The 12541-nt window shown below is 39.1% G+C and overlaps 1 protein-coding gene across 1 annotated transcript; it reads left to right on the plus strand.

Moving 5' to 3' along the window:
- Positions 1–2: 2 nt before the first annotated feature.
- LOC309710811 (adhesion G-protein coupled receptor G5-like) lies at positions 3–11556 on the plus strand. The gene is made up of 14 exons (XM_082540593.1): positions 3–82; positions 798–857; positions 2458–2676; positions 2794–2953; positions 3283–3433; positions 3616–3738; positions 3908–4033; positions 4450–4498; positions 5826–5932; positions 6143–6258; positions 6347–6615; positions 9966–10071; positions 10703–11031; positions 11120–11556. The coding sequence occupies exons 2-14, from the start codon at positions 806–808 to the stop codon at positions 11230–11232; spliced, it is 1920 nt and encodes a 639-aa protein (XP_082396719.1). The 5' UTR covers positions 3–82; positions 798–805; the 3' UTR covers positions 11233–11556.
- The last annotated feature ends 985 nt before the right edge of the window (positions 11557–12541 follow it).

Below are 12541 nucleotides of genomic sequence, written 5' to 3' on the forward strand. Positions count from 1 at the left end.
CCAAAGACCACACAGAAGCGCCTCTTAAACATTAAACACATAGTCACTCAGCTCACCTCACAGATGTTGACTGAATGTTAAGGTAAGTCTTTCTTTATTTTCTCATTATTTATTTCTTTGTGTGCTTTGTATCAAATGCAAAAAAGACATACATTCAAAAGTGAATTTTAGCTAGAAAAAATGCTTAACATCTTTATTAGTTTTGTAATGTATTTCGGCAAACTCTTGCTAACTACTAGTCAAGCATTACTAAATCTTGAAAGACTGCAATGCAAACCAGGAATGGAGAAGACTGACCCTTGGACAGTAGCTAAAACCTTTCAAAAGCTGCAACTTTTACTATGAAGGCAAATGGTCCCAATTTCTAGTTTGTGTTGCACTTTTCACAGCATCACTATAGCTGGTCTTGAGGGAAAAAAATAGATCATTGACATTTGGCTACACCTGTATGACTGAGGCTTTAGCAATTATTTTCCCAGTGATTGGCATCAACCTTCAGAAATTACTTGCAAAGGGTCAGAAAATGCTCAAAATGGTCAATGGATACTTAAAATGAGAGAGAACTTGAGGGTAGGTAAACATTTGTATGTTTTTTAAAGGACTTGAAGACAGTCAGACAAGTGCATTATTGTTATCAGTACATGCTTTCCAATATGCATATTCGAGCTTACTTCCTACTACCTTCCTCATATATGAATGTTTATTGACATGGATTTTAAATAAAGCTGATTGAAACTCTCTGTAACACATTCATTTTGTTTTATATTTTCTTTTAAATTTATTCCACATATTCACAGGATAAATAATGTTGACCGTACTTCTTTTGCTACTGCTGCACGAATCACTGGCTGACCAAGGTATGAATGTCTGTTTTGTTTGCTCACTCATAGGAATTTATATTTATTTATTATTTATTTATGTATCTATTTATTTATCTAACATTTTTGTGCAGTCTTCAAAAAATAACACAAATACAAATTGGATTTAAAATTCTGGTTCTCACCACTTATTTCTGTGGAATATTTTTTTTAATTTACCTCATATTTTATATTTTCTTCCATTTTTTCTGCCTTGTCGTGTATAAGACCTCATGTTTACATGAAGCTGTTATACCAACCACAAAGATAATTTGTAACACACGATTCAGAAAAATTCTATTATTTTATAATCTTACAATATATAGCACCTTGTGGCGACTGTTGCTGTGATGCTGTACTACTTGTTCCTATGTAAAACATTAAAGTTCTAGGAGATTTAGAGGGAGCAAGAACTGCAATCAAGCTCTATTTACAGTTTTTGCTATAACTTGCCTGGAAATTTGTTCTAACTGGCAACAGTTTTTTCACATCTCTGTGGAGGAATTTTGGCCCTTTTTCTTTGCAGAACTGATGAGTAAATTGGAGCGGGAGATTGAGAGACAGATTGGGGCTGCAGCTGCAATGATGTGGATGCTGTATCAATCTGTTGTGGTAAAAGGAGAACTGAGCATAAAAGCGATACTCTTATTTACCAATCAATCTATGTGCCTCCTCTCACATATGGTCACATTAGGTGTGACCAGCCGCTCACCAGCCTCTGTTGGCCTCACCAGCTGTTGTTTATCCGGGGCCTTGAAGTGGAGAGGGTGAGCAGCTTTAGGTACCTGAGCGTCTACATCTTTGAGGACCTCACCTGGACCTGGAAAATTTGGTATGTCGGCCAAGATCCTCAGCAGGTTCTGCAGCTGCATTGTGGAGAGCACACTGACAAGCTGCATCACTGCATGGTACAGCAGCACTACTGCCATGGACCGCAAACACCTGCAGAGAGTGATAACAACTGCTTGGAAGATCACTGCTGTCACTGCAGAGCACTTACCATCGCAGAGCCCAGAGGAGAGCTGCCTCCATCCCCAAAGACCCCCCACACCCCCAACACGGGCTGTTCACACTTCTGCCATTGGCATGGAGGTTCAGAAGTCTGATATCCAGAACATCTATACTCAACAACTCTTTCTTCCCCATTGCCATCAGACTCTTAAACAGCTGACCTATTTTTGACCAGTAATAATAATGTTTTGCACATCAGGCTGCATATTAAGCTATAGCTCTTTTGCACACATCTCTGTTTCACACTTCAATATTTTGTCTCCTTTTCTGTACTTTTGTACTATTTGTATTTTATCTGTTCTATTTCTGTTGTCTATATTAACTGGCATCTGAGGGTGGACAGCAAAGAAAAAAATTCATTGCACAGAGAAATGCCTTTTCCCCCCCTTTGGACACGTGACAATAAACACTTTGAATCTTGAAAAATGAAAAAAACTGTGAAATCAGGGAGGGGGCTTAAACTTTTTCACAGCACTATATGTGTACTACTTGGTCTCTCTGGAATAGTTGCTCTTAACTTAACCCTGACTGAATATGTGTAAGTTTATGTGAGTTACATCTTTTTTTTGTCTTCTGTGTCTGTGCACAGTGTGCCTCACCATTTCTACTTACACCACTGAAATTAATGGAACTAATGCAAACATCACTGAACATCAAAGTACGGTGGACTGTCAGATGCACTGTCAGACTTCCTGCGTCTTTCTATGCATCCCTGGAGAAAAGGCATGGTTCAATGGTACGTCTTACTGCTTGGATGTTAAGCCTGAAACAACACCTGAAAATGGAACAATTTATCAACTGGGAAAATGTAAGTGTGCTGAAATCTAGTCTGATTAGGATAGAAATTGTTCTGCCGAACTGCTGATTCACAGCCATTCCCACTTGTCCTCTCTTTTTCTTAATCTCTTTCGTGTCTCTTTTCCAGATCACACTTGCTACCTGTACCCATGCCTGAACAGTTCCATCTTGCGACTGATTGATTCACTGGATTATAAACAGAAAAACTTGATAACACTCTTCAACATAAGAAACTCGTGTTTGAACCTCTTCAATAATAATCAAAAACTCAAGTGGACCTTTATAAAGTAAGTAGGAGTCCTGCAGCAGGCACTCCTGCACATGCTGTTGAGTAGGCACATGTATTTGTCTTTTTTTCCTTTGTTCTATTTTTTCCCTTTAGTACTGTTAATCTTTAGCCCTGTGACCAAAATTGCTCACAGGATGGTTGATCCATCAATTTGGGTCAGACTGAGACATCTTAATGACAGTCGGGTCACCTTGGCACAAATTTTCGTGCCTTCACGTCACACTAGCATTTGTGGTTGCCAAATGCTAGTTCATTTAATGCAAATGTATAAATCTGATTGCAGAAGATGTTCTTTCATTTGCAAACATGTGGATTTTATTTCTGCAGTGAAGAAAGAAAGGCCATCCATACCCTCATAAATAACACCCAGACTGAGGCTGCATTGTCCAGTACCTACAACCAGCAGTACTTGTCTCTGAATGTGATCAACATCAGCAAGGCCCCAGTGAATTCCATAGTGGAAATAGAAGCTCCCCAGGTACACAAGCCAGATGTTGATGAAAAACACAAGGGAATAATATGGACTCAGATAGCATGACAGTGGTTGTTTAAAAGTATTGTCTTTGATCTAGTTACTTATACTGTATGCTTGATTAAAACTACCCTTAAATTGTTCTGCAGAAGGATATAAATGGACTTTTTTTCCCCATCCACTGTTAGCTGCACCCTCAGAACCATTCATTCATCCCTAAGATTTGGCTGCCTGTCGATGCTCTAAAGACCATCCCAGAGGAGAAGAGGATTATTGGCTTGGTCAGCTTCATGTATCACGACCATTTCCAAGTATATCCTAAATCTTTTATACTATTTCAATATGTTTTGATGAACTTTTTTATATTCTCAGTCATGAGCATTATCCCCATTTAAAACAAATTATGTACATAAAACATTTGTATTTATACCATATAATAATGGTCTTTATTTCCTTTCTTACTGTACATTCCTTTGTTAGTTTGATCAGGAAAAGATTTTATCAGTGGTTCTCAGGATAGAGGTGCTGGGGGAAGAGCGCCTCAGAAATCTGGCTTCTCCAATCAAGATGACCTTTAGAGTTAAAACAGACAAAGGTCAACTGGATGTAAGTCTGTTTGTACGGAAATGTTTATTCTTTTAGTTATTGAAAATTTGTAATCGGATTATGGTTCCACGGTGTAATGGTTTACATATTTGTCCAACATGTCAAAAGTCCCTTTGATGCTGTGGCAGTAAAGGCATCTAGCATAACAGTCTGTCAGATCAAACATGCAGTTCCTCCTTGTGATTAAGGGAGCAACTGAGATCACTGTGTCTGATAATCTCGGTGTCTGTTGCCTAATCATACACTGAACCACTAAATTGTGCAACACTAAATGTTCTGGCTCATAAAAAGGGGAAAAAAGATGTGACTTGATTTCATCATCATCATAAGTTTTATAGAACTTTTCTTTTACTAGTTTTATTCTGTTTAAGAAGCTTAATTGACTTTGCATTATTAACATTTTTCTAATTTTACAGAATGACTCACAGTTAGTCTGTCACTATTTTGATGAATTTGATGAAAATGGTAAGTATATATCAGTTTTATTGGTTACTTCAAGATGAACACCAAAGTAATGAGATTGGACACATTAATATTTTTTTACCTAATTATTTGTTAACTGACAATTTGGGGAATCTTTAACTACTGGCTTGATTTATTTACGCTATATTGGCTTTATAAACATGGTGTTTTAAAACTCCTGTAGTTTGGTGTAAGTAAATGGATCTTTGTACGTGAATTAGGACATGTAGTGTAATAGACACAGTGCAACATTGCTGCAGAGACAAGCATAACTGTATTTTGATGCAGTCGTTGTAACCTCTAATCTAATCTTTTGTTGAGAGCTTCCTGTTTTATTTCTGCATGTTCTTCCTGGGGAGGGGGGTGTTTCTATTCAGTACTCTAACCTCTTTGTACACTCATTTCTACTACACTCATTTCTACTACAAACACACCGTTCTGCCCTGCTTCATAGATTGAAACTCGCCCAAAATGCCGCGGCTCGCCTTCTAACTGGTACTGGTAGGCTTGAGTTTATCACCCCAATTCTCTCTGGCTTCCACTGGCTTCCAATTAAATACCGCATTGATTTCAAAATCCTACTGCTCACCTCTAAAGCCGTAAATGATATCGCACCTAGCTACTTTATTGATCTCCTCAGTGTGTATATTCCCAGTAGAACACTGAGATCATCTGACCAATTTCTCTTGGTGCATCCTAGGTCACAGCTGAAAACCAGAGGTGACCGTGCCTTCGCTTCAGTCGCACCTAACCTCTGGAACAACCTCCCTCATGCTATTCGCTCGTCTGACTAAAGCCAGACCTTCAAGTCTCGATTGAAAACCCACCTTTTTAGTTTAGCCTTCCCGGCTTCCTAGAGCATGCCTTTTAAGTGTACTTTCTTGCCCTCCCATTTTCCTCTTTTGCTTATATTGTTTTATCAATTTTATCTTTAAGTCTTACTTGCTTATCTGCGTACTTGTATGCTTGGTTAATCAATGCCTCCCACCTGCTAGCTTATCTGCATTTGTATTTTGCTACTGTTTTATTGGATTTTGTGAAGCACTTTGGTGTATCTCTGGTTTTAAATGTACTATACAAAAGTTGTATTGTATTGTATTTCGTCTCTAGATGTGGATGTGTGGATCCACATCTGTGGATGTGCATCCTCAGTTAGGCCTGTGATGGACTGGCGGCCTGCCCCACATTCTATCTCTTGCCTTTTAAAAATTTTGCATATGCTTAAGTGAAGTTAAGAAAGCAGTAATGAAAAGGCACGGATGTATAGATTACTGCACTTAAAATAGGAAACTGTTCAAGTACAAAGAACGAAGTTTTACTTATTTTTTAGGCTCACCCTGGAAAACTGATGGATGTGAGACTCAAAGCTTCAACCAATCAGATGAACAGGACATTGCGTGCTATTGTGACCATACTACACCGTTTGCTGTTCTTCTGGTAAGTTGTTCCTGATGAACTTCTTGTTTTTAGCCGCTTTCAGTTTTAAGATATAAGAAAAATAAATCTAATTATAGAGATCTTTATTCAATATGGGTTCCAGAGGTTAGGTGCGACTGAAAATCCCCTATTTCCTAATTTTCTCACTTGTTTTTAGATATTGGTAAAAGTAAATATGTAAACTACAGACAATTTTCATCACTTTTGCAGATAAGAGGTCAAATTGCAGCAGTCCACTGGAAAATATTGTCATACATCAGTTACATAGGCTGCGGTCTGTCAGCTTTCTTTACTGCTTTGTCTCTTTTGATGTATGCTTTCAGTCGGTATGTATCATAAAATTAGCATGCATAATAATGTGCTTGTCTGTGGACTTCACATATCTGATTGTTTTTTTATTTGTCTCCTCTTCAGTAACCACAAACTGGACTACTCACTATCTATTCACGTATCCCTGAGTGGGGCCTTGTTTCTGCTCAATTCATCCTTCCTGCTGACTGAGTGGGGAGCTACACTGGACCTAGAGGGCGTGTGTGTGTTTGTTGCAGCATTCATGCATTACTCCTTGCTCTGCAGTTTCACCTGGATGGCCATAGAGGGACTTCACCTCTATCTAATGCTGATCAAGGTGTTTAACACCTACTACAAACACTACCTACTGAAACTTTCACTTGCGGGTTGGGGTGAGTATTGCAAAATTTTCAACGGTATTTACTACATGAGAAAAGAGGAAAGGGTTTATGAGGAAACTTGCACTGAACCAGAGATCATGTAGACAATGGCTGCAATCACTATTGAATGTGAAAGTATGGGTAGCTACTAGGGCTGGGTGATATATCAAGTTTTTAAATATATCGATATATTTTTATAAGAGATATTTGATGTGACAATATTGTTTATATCGATATAGTCTATGCTATGTTATAATTATACTTGTGGAGCTGCAAGTTTACCTCTCTTTCTCCCACTTTTGCCTACGCTACGTTACTCTGACTCCCCTCTCTACTTCACTGAATTCACTAGCTGGGCCCACGTCCTCATATTAGGTTTGACAAAGTACTGGTAGGTAAAAGTGAATGCTTTGACACGAATTGAGCTGCGGTTTGGGGAAGGCCTCGAAGGGGACTGGCGATGGCTCCCAGGCCTGGCCGATCCCCATGCACTAAATAGAAATGAGGAAGTTAAAGAATTGAGAACAAGGAGGGAGGGAGGGAGGGAGGGAGGGAGGGAGGGTGAGGCACGTAAACAACGATCAACTGCTTGCAAGAAAACCATTAATCAGCATATGAACATTAACTGATGCTACTGAAGTGAAGCAGAGCAAAGTTACAGAGGTTTTATTAGAGAGCGAAGCAAGTGAATAATGCAGAAAACAGAGCGTTTTAGACGGGAAACAATTCCTGAGAGAGAGAGAGAGCTCTGCACTAAGCATGATTTTATCATGGTGGAAGCAAAACAGCAAAAGTCAGAGGGAATTCATGACGATGTTTATGTGAAGCGAAATGTGAAGCGATCTTCTTTTGCTGCTGGTTCAGTCAATATTGTTTGGAGAGAGATAAAAACCTGCAGCATCAGAATCGAGCGCAAAAAGGACGTAAACACAAAGCTTTCGGCTTTCAGCCCCGACGGCGTGTCCATGCCCGTGCTGTCAGGTGAGAAAGGCGACATCTCACTGATTCTGATCAGTCGGTGGGTCCGCGTTTTGTGTTTACATCTTTGTGCAGAATCCCTGTACCTGCTGTCGTTTACTGTTTTAGCTGTTTGGTGGTTGTTGAAGTTTTTTGATGTTTAACCTGAGATTCAGGCGTTTCGAGCAAAATAAATGTATATTTAAAATTCGATTCAGCATTTTAATGAATCGATATCACGCTATCCAAGCTAGAATCGATTTTAATCAATAAATCGATAATCAAAACCCACCCCTAATCCCGACTAAAGGCTGGAGGACTAATAGTATTTTCACCATTTACAACAGCGCCATAAAGTGCAAAATGAAGACTGTGTGAAACTGCGTGCTGTAGACCGCAAAGTCTCCCAGCCTCCTGCCCCGAAACAAACCACCTTACCAAACTCGTATACCGTATTTTTCGGACTATAAGCTTACACTAAAATCCTTTCATTTTCTCAAAAATCGATAGTGCGCCTTATTTATAAATTCTGGTTGTGCTTACTGACCACGGACCGATTTTATGTGGTACACAGCACTCAGAAATCTGTCAAAAATGTTTTAGTACGACTTTGTTAAGCTACATTGCTGCACCACTTGCTGGAATTGTTGGAGCATTACGGCTACCGTAGTCAGGAGCCTCGCAGAGTGATACGTACTGTGCTTCAACGTAATATTGCCATATTGTGTGTGTATAAGGACCACAAATGACACCTGTTAAGAGACATGATTATGAAGCGGATTTCAAACTCAAGGCTGTCAGTCATGCAGTAGAACTTGGGAACAGAGCAGCTGCGAAATCTGTGTGAACCTGCATCGTGAACTACGAACGATTAACCCCTGTGTTACGTCCCCTGGCTAGTCTAGGGGGTTGAAGGGACGAACATAAAGGTGGATAGTGAAGGAGGAGCCAAGATGGTAACTTTAAAAGGTTTATTTAATGCTGGTGATGAGATTTGGGTTCAGACTGAGGTATAACTTCAGGGAGAGCCATGGCCAACATAACAAACAAAACATCCCTGATGTAAAAATAAAAGAAACTTACCTAACTCCAAAGAAAACAAAATATACAACCTATAACCATAACCTACCTAACAACACATAAACAGGAGAAAACGGGATGTCAAAACAAAAGGCAGCTCTCCCCTACAAGCAGTCTGAACATGAAAACAACAATGCTCATACAAATCACAAAGGCATGCCAGCCTGTACAGGTATGGCAACCAAAATGGCCAGAGGGCACAGAAGCACAGCTCCACAGGCCTTAAGTAGTGCTCTGCTGATTAACAATTAGCCGGACTCTGAGCAGCATCCAATCAGGACAGAGGAGGTGGAGCCTAGATGAAACAAAGCGTTAGTAGGGAGAAGAGACATCCTCCTGGGGGATGTAACACCTCTGAGTCAATTGTGAAGTTTGAGCAGAAGCTGAATAACGCGACTGAAAAAAATCGCACAGTGTATGCCAGCTTAAAGAATATCAATACCAGCCCTAGTAGCCACCCCTTTTGAGATTTCCTTCTACATTCACTGTATGATTAATGAACACTGTTAAAATTGAACAACATCTCTTAGAAATATGTCTGACTTCTTCAGACTCACTTGACTGCCAGATTTCCCTAAACTTATGAATGAAGTCTTTCATATGCTGGGTGCCTCTTTGATAGTAAATAAGATAAGATAAGATAAGACAGAACTTTATTAATCCCTCGGGTGGGTTCCTCTGGGAAATTCGACTTCCAAAAAGCACAGCAACGACCGAAGTTACAGTTACAGAATTGTTTTATATATATATATATATATATACACACACACACACACACACACACACACACATATATAAATACAGAGACAAATATAAATAAAATATACAAAGGGGATAAATAGAATAAATAGGAATAAAAAATAAAAATACAAGTGAATTGCACATTTCAAGTATTGAGTCTATTGCACTGTTGACTATTTACAAAAAGTATTGCACAAGGTATTGTACAGTGAGGTGAAGAGGCACTACAGCTTAGCTGTTCCCCCCTCCTTTGTCCTCCTGTTTCCCCTCCCTCTCCCCTCCAGAGAGGAGTTAAACAGTTTGATGGCGTGTGGGACAAAGGAGTTTTTAAGTCTGTTAGTTCTTGTCTTGGGGAGAAGCAACCTGTCACTGAACAGACTCTTCTGATTGTTTATGGCCGTGTGCAGAGGATGCCCAGCATTGTTCATAATGTCCATCAGTTTCTTTAATGTCCTTTTCTCTGCCACTGTCACCAGAGTGTCCAGCTTCATGCCGACCACAGAGCTAGCCCTCCTGATCAGTTTCTCCAGCCTGGAGATAACTTGGTGTTAAACTGTGTCTGTGTCTTATTGTGTGCTTCTTAGGTATTCCTGCTGTAATTGTGGCAGTCTCTGTAGGAGTGATGGATTGCAAACAGTTTTATGGAGTTAAACAGATGACCATGGCTGACACCAACCAAACTAGTTCGATGTAAGTAAACCTGCTTTTGGCAAGACTATAAACTAGCACTATGCGCCTTTAGCAATAGGAATCCAAAACCATGACTGAGTTTGCAGGGCAACCTGTCTGCTACACATGACACAGGCCATGTCCACATGAATACGTTTTTATTTGAAAGCGTTTTGGCCTTCCATCCACACTGGCAAATGGAGCATTTTGAAAACACTCTCCAAAGCAGATACATTTGAAAATGCAGTTTTCACGTCGCAGTGTAGACAACGAACCCGGAGCCTTTTCGAAAACGATGACACATTTTAGTTTTCAAATTTATCCAGGCTAGTGTAGACGTAGCCACGGTGAGAATTTTCATGCCACACAGACATATTTAAAAACCTGCTGAACATTATGTAGTTTGTAATCAGGATAGCAAATAAATTAAATAACGCACTGGAAAAAATGTTCTTTACAGGATGTTCCTGCCTATTAAAGTAAGATCTGTCTTACAAAGAAGTGCGTACTGCTGAAACCATAAAGTACCAACAACCAAGTTTCATATCATTATGAAATTATACTGTTTCTGTTCTTTGTATGCTGGACTGTAGGCAGACTATGCAGCCACAGATTTTGAAACTGTACTTTGACAGCTCTGCCTGTTTTACAGCTGCTGGATCACTGACGACACCTTCTTCTACTCCTTGAACCTGGTATATTTCACCCTTGTTTTTATCTTTAACACTGGCATTCTCATGGCAGTGGCTTCTAGCATATGTAAGATGAAACAAGTGTTACAGACTACCTTAAAGACAGGAGCCACAGCTAAGGGGAAATTGTGGGGAGACCGAGAGAGGCTTAACGCATCCTGTAAGAGTGGCCTAACATTGTTTGGTCTTACCTGCCTGATGGGTACCACCTGGGGCCTGGCCTTCCTGGGTTCTGGATATATCAACTACCCCATTCTCTACCTTTTCTGTATCCTCAACTCCACACAAGGTCAGTTTAGTGGTTTGTGTTTGTGTGCAAGTGATTTGGGCATTTTGTGTCTGATCTGTTCATTTGTTTCTCTGGTTTTCTTGATAAGGTTTCTTTATCTTTCTGTGGATTTGTCTGTCAGCAAAGAAGCAGAGAAAGAGGGCTAAGGAGGACCGAACATCTTCAGCTCCTGTGAGAACTACAGAAATCAAATCTGATTAGAGTTACTCTCTACCATTTCTGCTCTACATGTAATCTTCTGTTATGTTAGATTTAAAAACACACTGAAACTTTAAATACTATTGCTTTATAGTATGTCTGTATTGTCTATATGATTTAATATTTTTTCTGTTTATATTCTGTTTATTTATTTTTTTCTGTTTAGTCAATCATATATATTTTACCTCTAATATTCTTGATATGTATAATTGAGCAATTTGTATATATTAGAGCTATTTCTTAATTTTTTTTAAAAAAAACTCTGTAACATATTTAATTACTTTAGTCTGTTACTGTTAGTGTCTTGGAGCAACTATAACCCACATAATTTCCTTAGAGATTAAAGTATATTCTGATGTATGCTTCTGAATAAAGTTGTACATGATATATGGTAGACTGGTAATGGACTGATTCTTATATAGCGCTTTTCTACTCTCCCGGAGTACATAAAGCACTCTATACAACATGCCTCATTTACCCAAGCACTTCTAAGCTCAAGTACAAACTAATCTACATTCACACTCCAATTAACATATCAGAGGGCAACTTGGGGTCAGTATCTTGCCCAAGGATATTTGACATGCAGACTGGGGAAGCCAAGGATCAAACCGCCAACCTTCCAATCAGTAGCTGATCTGCTCTACCACATGAACCACAACCACCCCACTGAAGTGTTGTTAAGTTTCTATGGGCCTGAACACATGATTAACTTTGCCCTTTTCAGACTTTCTCACACGACACACTGAAGAATTAGACCATTTCTTCAAAATGTAATATGCTAGTGAAAAATATCTCTGTATCCATCCAGGTTAATGTTAGGTTAACTGTGCTTTCATTTCAGCACATGCACCAATAGCCCAGTGACCTTTGGACAACCCCCTGTTAAATAGATAACAATTCTTTATAAGACCGATTTATAATATAGTGATGTCATCAGTGTGATAAGTCGGTCTGACTGATTTATTCAGAATTCATTGAGATATGTAATACCATGCATATGATAAACAATTTACCGAACTGTGGATTTTGCAAAGCTGAGCTAGTGAACTAATATTAACATCTGGAAAAGATCCGGAAAAAGAGTAAAATAGATCCATTGCAATGAACTCCTTATGGAGATTTAACTTTTCTTCCTTTCCTGGTGTGGTCCAGAGAGACTCAATTTTTATTATTACAGCATTTAATGCACCATTTATTCCAGACTTCAAATAAAGGGTGCAACAGTGGTCTGTTTTCAGTTTGACATTTTTTAGAGAAATCAACTTTCTTAACTTCTACATGTTTAAATCCTCAGTTCTTTTCTCAACCTCAG

Source organism: Aulonocara stuartgranti (assembly GCF_965226115.1).
Source record: "Aulonocara stuartgranti genome assembly, chromosome: 1".
Lineage (NCBI taxonomy): Eukaryota > Metazoa > Chordata > Actinopteri > Cichliformes > Cichlidae > Aulonocara > Aulonocara stuartgranti.